The 22,197-nt window shown below is 35.0% G+C and overlaps 2 protein-coding genes across 3 annotated transcripts in view; both read left to right on the top strand.

The window, feature by feature from the left end:
• homer overlaps positions 1–14,368 on the top strand; it is a 40,664-nt gene extending 26,296 nt beyond the window's left edge. The window contains exons 7-10 of the mRNA XM_053764190.1: positions 6,960–7,126; positions 7,407–7,522; positions 7,846–7,962; positions 8,500–14,368. Of these exons, the coding sequence (XP_053620165.1) occupies positions 6,960–7,126; positions 7,407–7,522; positions 7,846–7,962; positions 8,500–8,541 (442 nt within the window). The 3' untranslated portion in view covers positions 8,542–14,368. The remainder of the gene's footprint in view (positions 1–6,959; positions 7,127–7,406; positions 7,523–7,845; positions 7,963–8,499) is intronic.
• A 1,096-nt stretch (positions 14,369–15,464) lies between these two features.
• LOC128680954 (inaD-like protein) overlaps positions 15,465–22,197 on the top strand; it is a 94,877-nt gene continuing 88,144 nt past the window's right edge. For both annotated transcript variants that reach the window (XM_053764472.2, XM_053764471.2), the window contains exon 1: positions 15,465–15,666. The gene's annotated coding sequence lies outside the window, so the exon portion shown is untranslated. The remainder of the gene's footprint in view (positions 15,667–22,197) is intronic.

Below are 22,197 nucleotides of genomic sequence, written 5' to 3'. Positions count from 1 at the left end.
TACTAGATGTTGCCCGGGGCTTCACTCCCGTAGGAATTAGGAGATAAAAGTCTATAGCAATTTTAGATAATGTACCTTTCTAATGGTGAAATAATTTTTGAAATCTGTTAGGTATTTTCGGAGATTACCCGTAAACATACAAACGCAAAAAGTCACAAACTCACAAACGCGTTCTCTTTGTAATAATAGTATAAATATCCTAATATCTTAACAACATTGTTACATACGTGCAGTATTATGCCGGTTGTACACTATCAGCAAACAAGACCAAATTTTATCGAAATCTGCATATATTGTTGGTTTTTCATTTCGGTAAATAAAAGCTCTCATACAAACTACGCAATGTTCATTCATGCGCGTAGGCATGTCGTGTTGGGCGATAGTGTGAAGCCGGCATTAGCCGGTATGATGTAACAGAGTAGTAGACAAGAGTGCCGGTGCACTGGGATATCTTTTGATCTTCACGCTATCTGTATTGTATCACGAGAATGCCTCAATCAATCTTACCTGTTCCTTTTATATTTAGTAATTATTAGCTGCGCCCCGGAGCTTCGCTCCCGTGGGAATTTCGGGATAAAAAGTATTTTATGTGTTATTCCAGGTTATATTCTACCCGTGTACCAAATTTCATAACAATCGGGCCAAAAAAAAAAAACAAACAAGTGTTCCCGTGTTCCATTCGCCGACGCCGCGATTTGTCAGCGGAAAAAATTAACCTTATCAATGTGCTTTTCCAATTTTACAAGGACCTTTACAACGCGCGGCTGTGCTTTTCAAATTTTACAACCGGCCGCTAGCCTGACGTCAAACCTATTTTTATATGTTGCGACATGAAATATAAGGCCCCCTCCCCACAAAAAATCGTGGCTAGAGAAGCTTCACTTCTCCTGGGTTTAATTGGAATCTCCCAACACCAGCCCGAGGTCTGTTTAAAGACTTCCGAGATTTTGAATACATTGGAATACTTTTGACTGTACAACCAAACCGAGAACAGTTTTAGAAAACGTATATAATGTCTGACAAATATTTAGAAGTGCGAAATCGCAACCAGTTCCAGACGTTTTCACTTTCGATTAGTGTTATTGCTCTTAGACTATTGCCTCTAGCTTCTAGTTAAATAACTAATTACATGAAAGTCAATGTTGGGATTTACCTCCATAAACAACAACTAGTGATGGAAAAGTCTCGAGCCCTTTGGCTCAAAAGGCAAGGCTACGAGTCTTTTCACAGGCCTTTGTTTAATTTGCAGTATATGCGTGTGTAATGTGTGTCCCTATGTCTCGGATGGAATCTTGCAACTCAAGTTTGAAGCAGATATCATCAACCGATTGAGTTGAAATTTTGTACAATCGTTTAGTTTGTATGACAATGCATTATTATGATAAGCATGACCTGATGGTGTACCCAGGAACGGCTCTAGACGTGGGAACTTCTCAACGGTTATACGTGATTTTTATGTTACACATTGAATGTCGAAAATTACATAATTTTTTTAAAATAAATATATTCGCGTACTTTATAATAAATATACTCTGCTTTAGTCTGACAACTGCTTAACACTGTTATAAAGATAAATCAAAGGGACATAAAATAGCCACTTGTTGTGGCTTAGTCTAAAAAGGGTTTGCAAGAACTCCGTGTAAAAATTTATTCAGAGCTTTCAGCTCTTTCCTCCGTTGCAGGCACTAAACGCTGTGATGCGATTACCACTTCCAATTCCCATCAGGCGGGCCGCATGCCTGTTTGCTTGCATATTTCTACAAAAAAAAAATTAAATTTATTACACAGGGTATGACGCCATATGTATGTATAGTCCATCCGCGTGTATTAGTCACCACAACAATGACATGTCGCTTATTACAATTTGCAATGCTGATGGGACTAGCGAAAGTGATATATGGAAGTGTATGTTCCTACTTAATAATTGTTTACCGGAATCGCGGGGAGGTTTATTGATATTAACAGACCAATTACTGGGGATTTTACGCCTGTTAAGTGATTATGTAGCATGTACGAATGACGGGCCACCGCAATAGTTAGGAGTTAGAGCCATGCCGCTCTTTGCTCAATCGCGCGCTCTGTAATTTTGATACAAGTCGACAGATAACGCAGAAATTGTATGAAGTTTCGAAGTACGTTAATGCACGTCATTTTCAAAACCTAATGAAAACACGACGGAATTAAAACGTGGTGCGTCCTCGCAACGGAGCACGACTGAGCAATGGGGCAAGGCTCTTATAGTTAACATATCAGGTTGTCGCATGGAAGTCCTGGCATCAATTCCTAATTCGCAGATATTTGTCTGCGGTTCTGCTGGGTTGTGTTCGTTTCTGCGTATGTCTATCGAACGTGACGTCACATTAAATGCTATTATGTTTTGTCTATTATATACTTAAGTGGTTTATTTTTTTCAGGAACGATAGTTTGGAACTACCATTCCAAGCTGAATGCAAATTTCTCAAAAAATCTAAAAATAAATTATTTTACTCGTGAAATGCAATAAAAGATTGCTCGACTATAATCAGAGTATAACTGCATTTAATGCTAGCATTCCTAGTATTTGCATCGAGATCACCTTGCGTAATATCAATATGTACGCGTGTGCAACACCGCTAACATGAGTAACGTTAGCCAACATGGGCTTTTCAAATTTCTTGCCAGATTTCTACTTGTAATATTGTTTTCTAAAATTCTTGCGTTTACATTCCGACCCGTAACTTTATTATGTTTATGATCATCATCAAGCGTTTAATAAAGTTGTTTTTGTCGGTGAAGCTGCAGCATCCATTTGTATCTATCCTCTGCCATAAACTTTACCAAATTTTTTTTAATAATAATATTTATAATAATATTTTTCCAGCCACAAGTTACATTAAAACAACAAAAGCTTATATAATATATACCTTAGCAGACGAACATACTTGTAATACTAGGTCCCAGGTGATGTAAGATTATGATGGCATTGTATAAATCAAATTAATGTATCGGTTAACTTAAAGACGGTAAATCTTCAATTATAGCTAAATGTTATACCAGGTGGTCATTGAATCATTAATCTTGCAGTCCAATTGATAAATAACAAGAAGATAATACGCACAAAAGAAAGCGCAGAAGAGGAAGATGCAAATAATAAAATGGTGCTTGAAAATAAAGCACTTGCTGAAACTTACGCAAAATGTCTGATGTATCAACATCGGACTATCTTCAACACGGATTTTGCTAGTGTTGTGAATTTAACCCAGGGGCTTGAGACTGAAATGAGACTATTTTCCATTAGTTAAATTGTTCCCAGTCCTTAATATTGGTAAAGTATAATAATACACACAGAAGAGAACTATGTTAAAAGTTATTTAAACTTCTTGTTGAGAGTTTTTATGTCAAGTTGCTTATCTTCGGAATATTTGTTTTTATTTTAAAGATACATAGACTTAGCTTAGACTTTATAGTTAATGCGTATCTAAAAGGTCTATCAAGGGCTGCCCTAATAAATTAATGTATTATGACGAAGTTTATAGTTTCCAGCACGATTGGTATAAACAGGGTATTTTGACAATGACAAGTGACATTGAGTTGTGCATTATGACAACAGGCGGTTTGATTACACTGTTGAACATTGGTTAAAAATGATACTAATACATTTCGAAATTGAAACTCAAATAGTCTTTCGAACACAAGGAAGCTGTTGAGTTTGAGACTTTTTAGTCTCTTCCCAACACTACTACAGCGCGCCGTCACGCATCATATTGGGACACCCGATGATAATCGATTTTCTGCGTAACACACACGTTTTGCGTTACGTTTTAGTTTTGATGATGATTTTGCTATTTTTTTTATGTGGCGAAATTTAATAGTCAAGTAGTGTCTTCCCGGTTGAGTGCGTTATGTAATTATGCCACTAGGAATAATTGAAATGTCTATCAAAATTACGATCAGTTTTGCGTTTCAAGCGTGAGTTTTAACTGTACGGATAGAATATTAAGTCTTTAAAGTTTTTTACGGAGTAGAAAGAGCCAAGAGTTACGTTTTTGATTCTATTTATATTACAAATTATAGTAAGTCTATCCCTATTGAAATCAAATAAATTTCATTAGTTTTATTGGCCGTTCACAGAATATGGTATGAACATCTACGTGGTTAAATTATGTATTTGGCCCGAACGGATTATATATAAGGTTAGTAATATAGTCATGTTAGTAGTTTCTATATCATGCAAGTAATTTTCTGGTCTACATTTTTCTAAGTGTGTTATCGCTAACACTGGTTTTATTCAAGATTTTATTCAAGTCGCCTAACCACCACCTACTGAAGTAAACGCGGCAAGTGGTCGCAACACACACAACACACTAGTGAACTTGCACTGTCAACCAGTGTGCAAGTTTCCTCACAAGGTGATCTATAAAAACTACTGTACATGAGTCATCTGACTCATGGTACACAAACTCATGTGGCACAAGTAAGGTTTGTACAAGCTGACGGTCTTAACCGCTGGACCGCTTCGAAGCAAAGAAATAACAAGTGTAAAGTCATGTCGACTTGCTTATCTCGTAAAATCTAATTATATGTTATAATTATTATGTAAGACGAACCATATGACCGATTGTCTAATACATAATAAGTAGCATTGCTTTACGATAAATACCTACTTTTCAACATTGTCTTTGACGACCTCGGTGGCGCAGTGGTAAAGTTCTTGCCACTGAACCGAGAGGTCCCGGGTTCGATCCCCGGTCGGGTCATGATGGAAAATGATCTTTTTCTGATTGGCCCGGGTCTTGGATGTTTATCTATATATGTATATGTTATAAAAATATAGTATCGTTGAGTTAGTATCCCATAACACAAGTCTCGAACTTACTTTGGGGCTAGCTCAATCTGTGTGATTTGTCCTAAAAAAAAAAAAAAAATTGTCTTACATAATTTGTTTCCCCGTTTCGCGGCCGGCGTACTCGTAGCTATATAAATAATTCGCAACAATTAGGTGGCCCATGTTCTACATTATGTGGAGCACGCAATTTCGATACACTTTCGATCTCGCGATATGTAATGCCTGCACGGGACGAGATGGTAAATAGATTTTAAAGATAGTCTTAAAATGACGTCGTTCAAACATCAAATAAAAATCATTTAACTAATTTATATTTAAAACATTCAGAAATTAGACCTACTCTTTTTCACGTCAAATTTTGTATGCAGTAAGTTCTCAAAAAGCTACAAACTATTGACATATCGGAACGACCACTACTGAGAAGAAATGCCGAAAGAAACTCACATTAACAGTGTCGGCCCCTATCATGCCAGAAGGGCTTACAATTATTATTTTGTACATATTTTTTTCGAAATACCAAAGTACTTGGTCAAAAAATATACAAAAAACAAGCAATGAATAACATCAAGGGACTTGTCGTCTTCACAAAGACGTCCCGGGGCGAGCGATTAGCATCCAAATCACGGGAACATCTTGAGGGATAATTGCTTGTGTCCCCCCTTTCTTCCTCAGCTGTGCAAAAGTAGGGGCATTTTATTTTAAAGAAATTGACGTGAGGCATGGGTTCCTTGTGGTATCTGTCCTTCATAATAATTGCCAAAATGAAAATAGTTGACAATACATCTAGATGCAATAAAACAAAGCATTTTGGACGAGTCGTAACAATCTGAGGTTGAATACTTCAGCTGAGAGAGGAATGTCGCTTGACTGTCGAGGTATATACTCTGATTTTCACTTTATTGCGTGGAAATTGACAATATCATATTAGCCTCTAAAATTCTTCATTTTACTGTCTTGGTGTATAATCTACTATTTTAAACTCAGTTATCATAGCTGTGAAAAGGCTATGTGTTTTTAAATAAAAATATAGATAGATTTTTTTAAACTAACGCATAGAGTTCAAGATCCAAAGGATCTAAGTCCAGATTCTATTATTCAAATAAACTCTAAACGATTCTAAAGTGTTTCAGCGCAACAAATTATGTAATAGTGGCAAACTTCTACTAGACCAGGAAGGTATTCTTTCCCCTAATACGTTATTGCAATTTGTTCTCATTACGGTAATGACTTACCACGAGCCAGTTGTAGAAAAACAGCTATAAACTTTGATGTATTATACACACGTATGCGTTGCTACTAGCTGTAGCTAGAGAATTTGGGAAAACTCCTTTGTGAAAATAAATTTGTATTCTGCATGTCTTTTTGTAGTTCCGTCGACTGGAACGCCGCGGAACTCTTGATAAAGATTACGTTGTAGTTTTATGACTGATATGAATTGTGAATAATAGCTGATGAAACTGAGTTGTTGTCCAAAGAAATCTATGTGGATTTATATATATTTTCTATGTACTAAGCATATTTTGAGAATTGTACTCTAATCTTATACGGTTACGGTTGAAAGTTGCATGACAAATTTGAACTCGACCCTCGAAGGTCGACTGCGTTGTATGCAATCTGAAACGTGCTCGTCTCCGATCGATAGCAGACTGTTGAATTTATCTGTGATAGTTAGCTCTGGAGATGTATCGTGTGCAATACTAATAGTTACACAAATGTATGTTGGTACCTACCTTACAGTCATTAAGAGGAATGAAACACACACAACGACTCTCTTGGAGTGATTTGACATGGCCTTCCCCATTTCAAACACTAGTGCATTTATCCGAGTACGGGCTTCCTCGCGATTTTTATTCAGACCTTTATAACATGTGATAAATACTAGTGATGCGCCGAATAGATGTTTCACCGAATAACTGAATACTATTCGATTCGAAATTGACGAAGAATATGTACACGATGACAATTCCCTAGATCACGGTTATGCTAAAAACTAACAAATTTCCGTATCCTAATAACAATATTATAATTGCGAAAGCGAAAGTAACTTTGTTATATTCGGCGAACTGTTTTCCGATTTCAGAATTATCATAATGTACCATAATGTATTAATTGCATATCTCTATTTCTTTCACAGTTCGGCGAACGCGAAGAAATGGGAGGTGGAGCTTGCAACGCTAAAGAGCAACAACTTGCGGTTGACAGCCGCTCTGCAAGAAAGTACCGCCAACGTGGACGAGTGGAAGCGACAGCTCCACCAGTACAGAGAGGAGGTGGCCAGGGCGCGGCATTACGCGGGGAAAGGTAAAGACAAAAAGATGTTTGTATGAAATCATCTAGATAGACGAGATTCTTGATGGCAGCTTTAATCTTTAAGAAATTAGGAACTGATCTATCTGGTGACCAAAGCAAAAACGAATCTAAAGGTTTACACAAGCAAGGATAGGTGGCTTCTTAAGATTTCCGTACAGTCTAGATTTGGCTGAACGAGGACTTGGTTGAAAGCAATGATTTATGCTAAACTTGAAAAAGTTGAGACGATAGAATAAACCTAGACATCTAAATCCTATTAATACAATTGCAGGCGGAGATGCGAATGAAGTAGAGCAGTTGCGGCAACGCATTGCGCAACTGGAAGCTGAACTCGCTCAGAAGAATGAGGAGCTCGCGCAGATCACCAAGTCCAGGAAGAGTGAACAGGTCAGTGAAATATATACTGTTTGTCCTTGGCAATATGCTGTAAAATAGCTTGCGATTGCAAAAAATGAGTGAAGAGGTCAGTAAATAATACAAAATAAGATATACAAGAAATTAAGCAAGAAAAAAAGTGTACAATAAGCGGTATTATTTCTAGTGCAGTCTCTTCCAGGATCTCTTGAGTTTTCCCTGTTCCACCTACATAACCTTAACCACCTTTATAACGCTATTTTCTGATAAATAAATGATTTAAATTGGAATATTGAGGTTTGTTCAGCTTAGGATTTTTTGAAGTTAAAATGATGACAACGACGTTGTCATTTCAGGATGCGGAAGCGAAACTGGCCCAGAGTCAGCTAGAGCTAGCGCTGGCCGCGCAGGACGGACAGCGGCAGGTGATACAGGCGCTCAGCGACCAGCTCGCGCGGCAGCTGGAGGAGCTGGTGAGTGCGGGTTGCTTTCCGGTGGGAATTTCGGGAAAATATATGTTTCTTTTGAAAATTGTCTGTCATCGGCTATAGGTTTTCAATGAGAAGCTTTGGTATTTGGTTGATATCGATAAGTCAATGTGGAAGGGATTTCGTCTAGTTGTTGGTAAAGTTGATGTCGTCTAGTTGTTGGAATTTGAGGTCACTTACCTATGTTATTTTGAAAGAACAATTAAAGTTGATCAAATGTTAAAGCACATGGGTGCTTAGCTAAGCTATATCGGAGCTCAGATGTTAGGCAGTTTGTTTTATAATTTTAACAAAATGTTCAAAAAATAAATTATTAATATGTCCGGTCCGATAATACATTTTTAGATATATTTTCTTTATTTAGGTGCTACAAAATAGCAATGAAATTATTCCTGGCCGCTACATGGAATAAAGACGCAACACTTTGATTTTCTTTCATTATTACTTACTGTTAAGCTCAGTTAGTTATATACAACATAATGTTTACATAGGATTATTCAACATATGAAATTTGTATTGTAGAGCACGATCCACCGCGAGATAAACACCGCGTTGCAAACATGAGACATGCCCCCGCCGCCGCCGCCGGCCATCTACGCGGCCGTGCACAAGCCGCGCGCGCTGCCGCTGCTGCTCCACCACGCGCCGCCCACACTCGCGCACACACACACACTCACACACACACTCACACACGCACACACACACGCGCCGCACACTCACACGCAGCGCACGCGCGCCGACGGCGAGGAGCCAACTTATGTCACGGTTAAAGCGAAGAAATGAAAAGGATTCTCGGTATTTCGCAAGGTGCACGAGTTTTTTTAATTTATTTTTAGTTTTAGTGGGGGTTCGGTGATTAGATTGGATGTTTCGAAGTTTTTTTGCTGTTCATGAGTCGATTGTAATAAAAAATTACTCCTCGCGTGTGCGCATAAGGAGTGTTACACGCTTGGCGCATTTTCGGCAACATAGTCATTCTACATAATTTTCAAATTTATTATATAGATTATTTCTACTCACCGCGGTATAAAATATATAATTTATCATATTACCATAAACCAGTCAAAATTTTATCAAAAGGCAAAATTTAGATAAAATTAAGATATATCAACATCTTCAATTTCAGACTTCCAAATGTGATATCGATCGCCGAGTCCTCCATTTTGGTGCAATTTTGAAGTTTTAATCTCACGAAATGTAAATAAAACAAATTGATATTATTTATTATATTTTCTAACGGCTAAATAGTCGAAAGTAATCCTTTCCTTATGTTCCGTTTTGTCACCGTCTGAATAACATTAATACCTTACTATTGTAGAAACAATGATAGGAACTTAAGGAAATAATTACTTATTTTGGCATTTAGTCTCTCTGAAAATCTCGAATATTTCTTGCTACTATATTTAATTTCAATATGAATATACAATTTTGAACAAAAAGTTTGTATACCTTAAGTTATATTTAAGATTTTTTGCTATATATTAATATTTTAATTGAAGAGTTAATAAGTTGTTGCTTTTCCAGTCTATGTAACGTTTTAGTGAAATACCATGTTAATTATAAGAAATTGATTCTCGACTTTTGAGTATTTAAAAAGCATCTATGGTAATTCATAAAAATATTGTTTTTAAGAAAAAAAAAACTAACGTGTTTTGTTTATTCTGAACATCATTGCTAACAAATGGTTTTAATAGACTGGACTCATAATTTTTCTCGAATTTTCCAAGATCATTTTGAAAAATACGCTGAATTGAAGGCTTCTTCTGTCTATTCGTGCGAACCCACCTTAAACCTTAAGTCTATGTAAATACGTTTCAATATCGTGCAACAGCGATTGTATGCCAAAAATTTATTATTAAATTTAAGCGAACCATAGATTCTTATCCTCATAATATTCGAAAATGTAGTGTTTTTCGTAAATATTGTACGAATAGGAATGTTACAAACAAATAGGCATATGATCTGTCTTATAGTGCGTGGTTACTATTACATGAAAAATCATATAAAAAGCAGTGATATCACTTACCAGTATCAATAAATATTTTCCTGCACTTTGTCTAATATGATAATTATCTCACGACCCTGGAGGAAATTTATCCTTGAAGCATACGTGTTAAAAACTTCTAATGGCTTTACACGCTCGCTGTAAGAAAATACGCCTGACGTGTTTGTGAAAAGTAACTTCGGCACGACCCGGTCGTGGGTTGAAGCATAAGATAAAGATAATTTATCATATATCCATGGCCGTACAATCAGGTGGGCCGTATGCCTGTCTGTCTTCTTAAATCCCAGATCGAGGATTAAAATCGAATGGTTCTCTTTATTAGATTTCATAACTTAAATTAAGTGTATTTGGCATCGCGGTGGAATACCGAATTTAAAGTTTTTAGATACCTACCGGAGTCTTCGCCTCTATAGGCCGTGCCATTTCTAGTGTACGTGTAAAATTTCCTAATATATATGGTAAAATTAAACTTAAATTACTATTGAAACACTAAGCCTTGTAATACGCTGAAACGAAAGTATTACTTTTTCAAGATTGTCTTGAAAATTTATTTATTGTGGATTTTGTTTATATATTTCCACTGTCGTTATTAAATTGAATAATTAGATTTGTGAGTGTCAAAATTCACTTTTTTGACGTTTCGTATTAATGGATTACAATCCTTAGCGCTAAAAAATCACATTTGATTGAATGTGGGTTTTACTCCTTTGAACATTATATGAAGGACTAACGACAAACAGACTAACATGGAAGAATTAAACATATAATCAATCAATGATTATAGCTTTTATTGATGTCAATTCATATTTTGATTAATTTTGGGAGAATGTGCCAAGCGTACTGATGCGAGACACGCGCGGCGCGTTTACGAAATCCAGTATATATTAAAACATAAACGTAAGCGAAATTAAATGACTATCTACTATGATTTACTATCTTATGTGGTCATAAAATACATACATATAACTTAATATAAAATCTAGAACGTATGACTTGACATCAATAAGTGTGTTTTTCAGTCGCGAGGCGAATCGATCCCAATTCGTTTTGAGACGAAAAGGGATTTTAAAATGGAAATTGATGCTTCGATACAAAAAAAATTGAAAAAGTTAAATTAAAAGTATTGTGTAGTTTTAAGATATTTTACATAATGTAGAGGTAATTTTCCCTGTGTATTGATTCATCCATTTTGATCTGTATTATGCATTTTACCCGACTGCTAAGAACAAGTAGGATTCTAATGTTGTTGGTTTTGCGTTCTATATCTTCTAAACTTTAAATCGTAATCGAAATTTTAAATGGTGTGTAAGATATTTAATTATTTGTATTGATATTCGTTTAATGTTTAGGATTTATTGCATCGCAAACATGGATTTTGTTATACGTGAGTTCTCTTATTAGTCGGGGCCTTTTTATTTATATAATAATTCTATGCATTTTCTTTATATGTCTCCGCTCTTTTAATGTATTCCTAGAAATCGTGATAATTGTAAGATACATTATTATTTGTCTATCCTACTGTGTAGGCTACTATAATCCTGTATTTTAGGTAATGCATTGGTCGCAGTGATTGTATGAAAATAATTTTAAAACTGGCATATTATTCCATTTTTTAAACTTACCTTTTTGACCCACGTGTTACATAACATCATATAACATATTATGTAATAACGACAACGACACGTGTTTTTTTTAATAACTCAGTTTGTAATAATAATCATTACAAATTGAGTTGTTAAAAAGACACGTGTGAAAGAAGTCGTGTTTTTTCTTTTCTTTAGTTTAGTTGCACTTTATGGCGCCATCTTAATATATCTGTTTGGTTTAATGGTTGACTGGTAGAGAACGACATGGGGCGTTACCTTTTTTTTTTGTAATTAAAAGTAAATTTTGTGCAATAAAGATTTTAAATAAATTAATAAAGGGAACCACATTTTAGCTGGTACCTATTTCGTCATACTGCAAAAGTATTTTATATAAATTTATTATGTTATAGTAATCACTGTGGCCAAGTATTTTAAATGTAATATGTAAATCCTGTAGTTGTAAGAAGATCACGTCCGTCTACTCCAGAATATGAAGTACCTAGTTTTATTTTTGCTTTAACTCTTTTTAAAACCCTGTGTCGAATAGAACCCTTAGCAAATTTAGTGGTTACTGGGCGGGCGATGGGTATTCATGGCTATTCAATACAAACTTATTTATTTAAATCTATTTTTTTTTATAATTATCCAATAAATATGGATCAGGATTTTTTAAAGTTATTGTATTAGAAAAGGAATATATTATGTTCCGTACATACAAGAATGAAATCGTAATTTTTATATAATTGTGATTGTATTTGTTTTAATGAAAAAGTTATTTAGTTTAATAGCAGGGTTACACTGCAAGTTTGGACTTAATTTATGATTGAACTCAAAAAACAGAATACGTTCAATCAAAAAAATAGGTAGGTACCTAATTGACTGGTTTTCGGAAAGTAAATCAAGTTGCTTATTACATATACAATAATTCCAATACAATTATAAAACAATGATCAAACATGCAAATTTAAACAATTTATTAATTACTTTTTGACAATTCACAAATATTTTTGAAGTATGGTTTTGCTAGAGGCTTGAAAAGTAATTTCTTATAAACTGACACCAGACTGAGCGGTATTTTCAATGTATTCAAATACCCAAATTTTCCCTGCGATCGAAATATTACATGTTTTAATAAAGTACAATCTTATTCCTTCTAGTCCACTAATTTGATAGCAAGTACCTATCGCCTGTCACGATAAAATTAAATTAAAAAAAAAAAAAAACAAAAGATATCATTGACAAGGCTGAGGACACAATTTTTATGATATACAATGTCTTCTTAACAGGGTAATTTCATTTACTGTTGTGTATTTTGAATAGAAGCGTTGTTATTCGATTTTTACTCTTGTCTACTAGGCCACAAGGTTCATTCTTGTAGTCTACATGCAAAACGTGTAGATTTAAAATGTAATAGAGATGACCAAAAATTAAAATAATATTATCGATATTAATACTCTAGTCTTACATTAGTGCAGTTCAATGTGGTTTATTAAATATGTTTTTTTTTTCGATTTATTGTGATAGTAAAAATATATATTTAATCAGTATTACCTGTTGATGACGTAAATTGTAATTTTTTTATTAATTTTTGGTCGTGTCTAAAGGAATAGGGTAAAATATTGCCCAAATTATTGTGAATCATTAAGGGCATAATCCAATTTAATGTATTATCCGTGTACATGAACAATATTCAATATAAACTTAGTATAATTGCTATCAAAATTCTTTTCGCTGCTACTTCAATTATATTATTAAACATTATTTAAATAGATAAATTAATTAATAGTTTTAGAAATATTAATGTTATGATGTCCTACTATTTATTTGTACATGTAAACTGTTTATCACATTATATATATAGTTATAGATATAAAGTAGAACCGATTGATCTGTTGGTACTTTGAGAGTGTATAGGTTAGAGTAAGTGTTAATTCCGAACGAAAACAGATAAATGTGATTGCGATAACATAAAAAGTTTAAGAGGGTTTACTTTAATCTGTAGACTTAAACAGAAATGCAGAAAATACATCTTATGAAGATCCAGTGTTATACATATAAAATATTCTGAAATTAAAATTTATTACATATATGCAAGCAAAAAATGTTTCGTCGGATGTTCTTAAGACAATCGCAATTTTGACAAGTTTGGTCGACCAACTTGTTATGAAACATGTTTGCCAACTTGCTCGGTCCGTACCCACCGAACGCAGTGCCAATACTCTCCGACCTGCTCATGTTCGATAATGTATTGTAATCGCATTTAGGATGTAATTATTCAATATATTATGTGCCAGTCTGCGCTGCATTTGTTCTTGGAAATTGAAAAAAAAAAACAGTTTCCGCAATATTGCGTAACAATATTTTGGCGCCTCTGTACATTTTCAAGTCTATTTAAAAATTATTGTGAACATGTGAAATTTTATTGAACATATATTTTCATTACGTTTTGTAATGTATTGTGAAATCTTGCCAAATTTTATCAATTTAAGTACGTGACTTCTTTTATGTTACGTGATTAAAATGTAACATAAATATTACTATGAAATGAATGGTGATATAAGTTATACACCTGTTTTAGCAATAAAGACTTTGATTTGAAAGGAATTTCATGTGTTACTAATCCATTTTTCTAAAGATTGTATATATTTTTTCGCTAAATCAGTAGTTTGTGGTATTCCTTATTGTATTTATCATGTTGACAAGTGCGCCGCAGACTTAGTAATGTGTACGTATCTTCCATTAGGCCCGTAGTCGCTGTGAGCTACCTGCATATTATAACAATAAATACGATATGGATTTATTTGGTAGTTTTATTCTCTTAAATTTTTGTCTCGTTCTGTCGATGTCAAATATTGTAAAGTGCGATAATGAATATATATATATATATATATATCTCTCTCAGTCACTCTTCTGACCCATCTTTCCGGCGCCATGCGGCTTACAAGACCCGCCCAATCCCACTTCAGTTTCACAGACTTTCTACCGACGTCAGATATTTGACGGAGCGTAATGTGGTATATGATATACGTATATAATGAATATATACGTTTTTTTTTTATGCCCGCGTGATTTCCCAAAGGAGCAGTTATTTCGGAGATGAAAGGTACCCTATGTCCTCAGTGTTTCAAACTACAACGTCTTTAGTTGGCAACTGTATTCGTTTTTATAATACATTGCCTAAATGGATTCTCGTACTCGTACCTATTATGTTGTCAACACACTATACTTATGTTTTTTTTATAAGTTTTCGGCACTGTTTTGTTTATATAACATGTTATTTTTATTGTAAAATTTTTCTACTTTTGTGCTAAAATAAATTTAAAAAAAAATCCAACAAAAGACAGTAGCGCCCTTTCTCGTTTCACTTCACGTGTATTTTGTATAATATCACTTCTTGTATGACCGAAACGAATGACAGACGATGCGTAGACAGAGAAAGCTATAGAACCTGTCATATTTTCCGTTTTGCATACTAGAAAGAGATGTGCGTGTTAAAAAAAAACTTACAAGAAACCTCATCACGTGCCCGGCCCAACCTGCCACTTTGTATTGTATTGATTGAGATTGCCAGATTGAGCTGGGTATGGAAATCTTAATATTCTTTTTCTAGCTTTCATTGTCTTTGTGACAAAGTAAAAATGTTCTCTGTTTACGTTAACAATAAATACTAATTGTGATTGCGCTGAAATAAAATAACGTTTGGTGCCACAAACATCCACCCAAAAATACACCGCTATGTCCATTACATTAGCGAAATTACTATTTGCCAGGCCAGCATAACTTCCATTAAGATAATACATTTTCGAACAGTGCGCGTTTTCATAAAAGCTATTTGCCCGGTGCCCATTGATTTCTCAAGGCGCATGTCTATTTTCCCGCCATTTGGCCAGTCTCGCGTATTTTCAGTGCGGAACGCCCGTGCGCGCGGAAATCAACGCACATACAGCCAAAATAAAATAGCTGGCACAAAATAATATATATTTTTAAAATAGGAACGCGACATGCACAAAATAGACTTTATTTTTTATTTAAATTTTCATAGTTCAGTGAATGTTGATGTCTGAGACCAGTATTTTGGAGGTTCGCGGTGGTTTTCGGGTGAGTTTTATATCTGAATATAAATCAATATGAATTACCTATATGCGTAAGCGTACGCTTGTTTTTATTTTTTATTTATTGCGTGTTTATGGCATGTAGCGATCTTGGTGGCATGAAATATAATGTTTTTATCATTCAGGAATGTTGTGTTTTGTAGGTAATGTGAACGAATTGTCTGTTTGAAGCTACTTAATTTTATTAGGTACCTAATGTAGGTAGGTACATTTTCGTAAGTGGCATAAAATGCCTTTCGACTTTTTATGTTTATATTTTATTTATTTTTAATAATGCATGTGGAATTAGAATTGTTGGCCGTTGTAGAAAGGCCGTAGAATTATTGAGGCGACCCAGGGACACAAAGCCTTGTCAGGCAACAATATCATTCCCAAGGAGGCTGACGTCAGGCAACATCACAGTCGACTCTTAATCTTTTATTAGAGATTGACATCGGGCTTCGTGACTTTACAGCCCACGTTAAGATGAGAGAAAGATGAAGTTTATGATCACATGTTAAAACATCTCAATAATTTAACTCCACAATATAATCTATCTAATGTTTTTTATATCGTTATCAAACTCGCGTGTTTCCGGTTGCATTCTCGGGTGTGACGCCACAGATGCATGATGTCGTCGCTTTTTCTTATATTGTAATAGTAATCAATATCGCCAATATGCCTCTAATGTGTCCAATGATCCTGTAAATGTATCCTGTAGATTTTTGTGGCCTAAGTGATCTGTGATTACGAAATGCTAGCAGCTCGTAGCACTGGTAGCGCTCGTGGCTGAGCTCGTAGCACGCTGCTACGAAGCTGTACTAGGTGTTACTGGTGTAAGAAACATCGTATCATGTTATGTATTTTTTTTTCCATGCGTCAGAAACAATATATATGCAGTGGGCACAAGTGACGTCACAAATGTTGGAGTCAAAAAGCGTTTTAATTATACTTTAACGAGAACAAAAGGTACTAAATGTTCTATAAATAAAATTCATCAATTAAAGTGACATTTGATTGTAGTGTTATATGAATGTACGTACCTACGTTTCATTCTATACTCTATATATCAGCCGCCCCAATTAAGGCGACGTCATCTCCCCCAATCTAAGTAATGAGCCGTCTAATGTTTCTGTTCTCGTAACTGATGCGGTGACACGCGACCTTGCGGTTACGAAGTTGTTGTATATTTTATGTGCTTTGCGCTTTCGAAAGGGTTTCGTTTTTCGTTTGCTAATTTAAATTGAATATGTTGTTCTGTGGTCCAGGCTTTTAATAGGGCCACTGCATATTCTCCCGTGGATGTCGTACAACGATCAAGGGACACAGCAGATGGTGAGTTGTGAAATCACAGCCGAATCTTCAAAATTGTAAGTTTTATTTTAAACTGACCCCGGGGATTCGCGGAGTTACAGCCGCGAATGGAACCGGGAATACGCGAGGATGACAGAGAGATGCTAAAATATCCTTCTTATTCAGTCTGTTATTGTTAACATTTGAGTCAAATTTTATTCAAGTCACTTAGGGTGGGTTGTACCGTCAACTTTGATGTTAACTTTAATGTGCGTAGAAAAACGCAAAGTACCTAAGCCATTTTACATAAACATCAGCGGCGCGCAGGTTAAAACCAACATTCAATTAGACAGTGAAACTCAGCCTTAAAGGCATGACTTTTTACAACTAACTACTGTCAATGGAATTAGTACGTACTTGTACGAAATACTTACTAAATCCATGCTATTGTCAAGTTGTGGCAAATAGTAGCATACACACTGTGAACTAAATAGTCAACCAAGTGCAGGTTTTTCGCGATGTTTTCCACCACTGGAAACAAGTGATTTATGAAAACTACTACACATGTGTCAGATTCATAAGACACGAGTACGATTCGAACCTGGGGCTTTTCGATCTCAGGCTGTTTTTTACTATTTAGACCGTAATCGCTTCGGACGAAAGGATTTCCAAGACTGAATTCCAGACAGGCATCCAATATTAATATTATATCCCAAACTATTTGGTGAAGGTTGTAACTGAAATGATAAATTTGTCCTTGGACCTAGAACAATAACCTCGCCGTTTCTTGCAAGTTATCGTCAATTAATAAAATATGGAGTAAACAGAATAGACTTTTTTCGAAAAGAACACAAAAGGACTTTTCGAAAGATATTTGTAAATAGGTATACTTGAAAGTAATTGTTTTATTAATTATATGACGACCTCGGTGGCGCAGTGGTAAAGTTCTTGCCACTGAACCGAGAGGTCCCGGTCCCGATCTTTTATGTTCGTTTTGGTATTATGACGATGGAACCGTGAAAATCCTTGTAACTTCTGGAAATAATGTCTCATGTTCACCAGAAGAGATCTCATTCTATCCGGATAGAAAAACACGATCCCTATAATGGTGTTCATAAAATCAATAATTTATTTTTATTAAAATTTCATTTCTGACAGTAAGTAATCGTTGGGAACCTAACCTGGAAGGCTATCTCATAATAATACAACGTCATCCAAACTAAACGCGATATCTGCTTCTAAAATTTAGTTGTGAGATTCACCCGAACATGCATACATACGTTGTGAGTTAAATAAGCATGTAAAAATATATATGGTAAGTAAATAATTAAGAGTTTCAGACCAAACTATACATACATATACATATAACTAAAAATATATAGTCATGACCTGAAATTCTCAATGTATTGGCAAATATCAGAAGTACAATATATTTTTCTGAAATTTCGTCATTTTGCGACAGAAGCCTAGCCCTGGCTCGTCGCCATATAATTCTTGGATTGAGAGTTTTATATTCATGAATATATTATCTATCCATCCCCATCCCCATCATTCTATTATTGCCTTTTATATCTCGAATAAGCCTGACTTTACAGTTTCTAATGTATAATATAGTTTATTAATTTCAACTAAAATGCACAATTTAATTTGTAAAGGAACAAAAGGTGGACTTAATGCTAAAAGCATTGTCTAACAGTTAACCATTAAGTGATAGAATCATTCGTTCGTGCGTTGTCTGTCAGTCAGTCAGATTAAGAATTGTATACCTAGAGAAATACTGACTGTACTTCTGTATATTTGTTATTCTCTTTATCCCGGTGCATTCGGAGCTGTGGGGCCTCTAAGCTCGGGTTTAGCGTAAGAAATATACTTATAAGTTTTAACCCTCTTTGGGAATGTTTCTGTTGCCTACAAAGGTAATATGTCCCTTAGTTGGTTCAATGATATTCACGGGAGGTTATAGTGATCCTATTCTAGGATCACACGCTTAAAATTATTTTTTGAAGTGTGGTGACTACTGGTTACTACTGTACATATTCTCCTGTGCAGTCGTATTAGGCAACTAAGGGGAACTTAGCACATCTGATAGGCAACAAAAGCATTCTCAAAGGGGATTGATATCAGTTAGGGTTAGAAAACCATAGCTGAAACTTTAGAAAAAAAAAGGTTTATTTTTAGGAATCGAACCCAAGACCTCCAGATAGTGAACAGGTGACTACGCCATGGTTGCCCTCGGCAGAGAGCAACTAAGTGAAATTCGCATTAACATAAGTATCCCCAGTAGCATAACGACGACCATAAACGTATTAACAGCTCCACTGTTGAAGGCCAATTGACTGTTACACGAGAAATGTTTATATGGGGGATGTCTTCTCCTTCATTGTGAAATTAAGTTAAGAACTATTAAGAACTAGCTAACTTCTAACTTCTATTAAGAACTAGCTTTTACACGCATTTGCCTTTTTTTTTTAGTTTTTTCCGGGATATAGTAGGTACTCAAACTACACGTATGCAAAATTTCAATATGATTGGTTGCGTAGATAAAGCGTGAAGAGGTAACAAACTAACTTACTTTTGCATTTATAATATTGTTAGTATTAGGATTACAAAAATTTAACCACGAGCCGCCTACCCTTATACTACTTTATGTGAAATTGGTACATCATGTCAGTCTCCTCCACTTGTCCTGTTCCTGTCTGATGTTAACAGACCTGTTACATTCCTCTAAGTATATCATGTCGAACGCCCTCCACCTATCTCTTCATACGCCTTCTACTGATATTTCCATTCCAGTATAACATTCAGTATAGCCCTTCATACAACTTTATTCTCCTGCTTTCAAATATAATTCAAAATAAGATATATCGACTGAAATGTTGACAAAACTGAATTTTCACCCTTGTTTCGTACAAGGGTAAAAAACAGTTTTTTCTCAACATTTGCCGCGAGCAAAATCTAGTTAAGGGGCTTTGTGTTAATGTAATACACACCAGCGCCACCATTACATTACACACATTACATTTATTAATTTATTTAATTTCTTAGCGAAATAAAAAATATATATTTTAACAGATACGATTTAGATCACACTAGGTTAAGTATTATATTATTCTATAATACAATGTGGTCACAGTTGACCAAACGGATTTTGTTGGCCACAGTTTTCGATTTAGTCAACTGCGACTACATTGTGTAACTGAAAACTATATTATTTTCTAATACAATTGTTAATATGTTAAAAATATTGTTCAATGTTAAAATTAATTGATAAAGATATGGGTGGTGCAAATGCACTTAATTTGTAAAATCCCCTATGGTACAGTCAACAGGTAAATATTTTAAAAGTAGTTTTTATCCTTATCATTACATAGTATATTTAAAACAAAGTCGTTTCCCGCTGTCTGTCTCTATGTATGCTTAGATCTATATTATCTTATAGAGTGACTCAAGACGAAAGTTTATAACATGCATAATATTGCACCCGGGTGAAGCCTGGGCGGTCCGCTAGTACATATTATAAAACATCTGTCTATTAGTGATAAACTCAAAAACTATTTTCATGCTGTTTTCACTAATAGATAATGTGATTCTTGAGGAAAGTTTAGGTGTTTAATTTATTATGTTTTTACCAGAGCGACGCCCCGGGCCGGGCTGTCTGATCTCTCCCTAAAAAGGTGGCCAATGTTACTCCTGAAGGGCCATTTTAAAATCATTGATGTAATAAATAGCTCTTTAATACATCTATGTTTAAAATAGACGAAATTTTTGTGCCAATTTTCATCAAAATCGGCACAGGTAATTTTGGAATTTATTCGTTACAAACAAAAATATAAATCTTTATTTATTAAAGTAGTATATCTAATATTACGGATTCGTATGGACCAATATTAGTTGTACTAGTATTGACGACCTCGGTGGTGCAGTGGTAAAGTGCTTGCCTCTGAACCGAGAGGTCCCGGGTTCGATCCCTGGTCGCTTAATCTGTGTGATTTGTCCTAATATATAATATAGATAGTATGGGATATGGATTATCGTCATAATTTCAGCTCCTATCCGCAGGCGGCACCGTTGAATGTGCCTCTGTTATCCATGTACGATCTGAGACTTTCATTTCATAGGATATGTATTAGCACGTATATAATGCTAAAGTACATATAGTACATAAATACATTCTTCACGTACCTAGAATAGAGTAGTTATTACTCATAATATATATCGCCATCTATAGAAATCGTAAAACTATTTAAGAACTAGTTACCAAAATGGCCGCAGGTCCAAAGGTTAGAAAATTCCATTAGGTTTTTCGAACCGTCACCATATTTGCTGAACCTATGTAACAAGCTTAGCTCGGCAGAATTCATTATAATTCGCTTCAGCGGAATCACTAGAGTAGATTGCAGAGCCCAAGCCACAGAGCACTTCTTACTCCGCTACGAGCTAAAATGACGTCTTGTGGCTTTGTAGCCCAAGCGCAGAAGCGTTGTAAGTGAGTTTTATGGTTTTGTCTGTGATTTGTATTTACAAATTGCTGGATGTAACGAAGGAATTGTTATCAGGATCGATGCTTTTTGAAGTTTGACAGATTTCGATTTTCATATTCAGTTGAGCTTTTCACTTGTTGGAAATAGATTTTGGTTTCTCTCTTCTCTCTATGCGATAAATTCAAATTTCTTGTTTGCTTAAAAGTAGGTATTTACAAGTACATTACATATGAAAACTTAAAGACACAAAATTATCTCTACAAGATAATGGTTTAACCGATTTGTATGGTTAGTTAAATAGTATGCGACAAAATTATGTACTATATATATGAAATTAGAAAAGAGCTTGGTCTCTAAATTTTCTGATCTGCATGCCAACTTATTTTTTATTTTACTGCCGCAACACGCTTCGCAACTTCCCACTCGTATTTCCAGAAAATTCTGGAAAATTCCGGACCTTTTCCCATTGGAACTCGCGAGTACAACTTTTTTTTTTATTCGACTGAAGAATTTTGTAAATGGCCAGTTTTATTTTGCAAACTGAAATTCAACGAACTTGAACGAGTAAGAATTCATTTTTTATTGTTACAGAAAAAAAAAGTTTTTGAACGTTCCGATGCGCGACGTGTTGTATTTGCGATCCTCAAAACAAGCACTTTCGGTTGATTTGTCATATGATATATTTTGCAAAACTTTAATTTCTTTCTGACCCCCAAAAGTAACCTCCAAAAAATCGTTTGCTGTAGTTACGTGTCCGCTTTTGG

This window comes from Plodia interpunctella, chromosome 25 (genome assembly GCF_027563975.2).
Source record: "Plodia interpunctella isolate USDA-ARS_2022_Savannah chromosome 25, ilPloInte3.2, whole genome shotgun sequence".
Lineage (NCBI taxonomy): Eukaryota > Metazoa > Arthropoda > Insecta > Lepidoptera > Pyralidae > Plodia > Plodia interpunctella.
The sequence above is the reverse complement of the archived record's forward strand: the minus strand, read 5'-3'. Positions and strand labels throughout refer to the sequence as shown.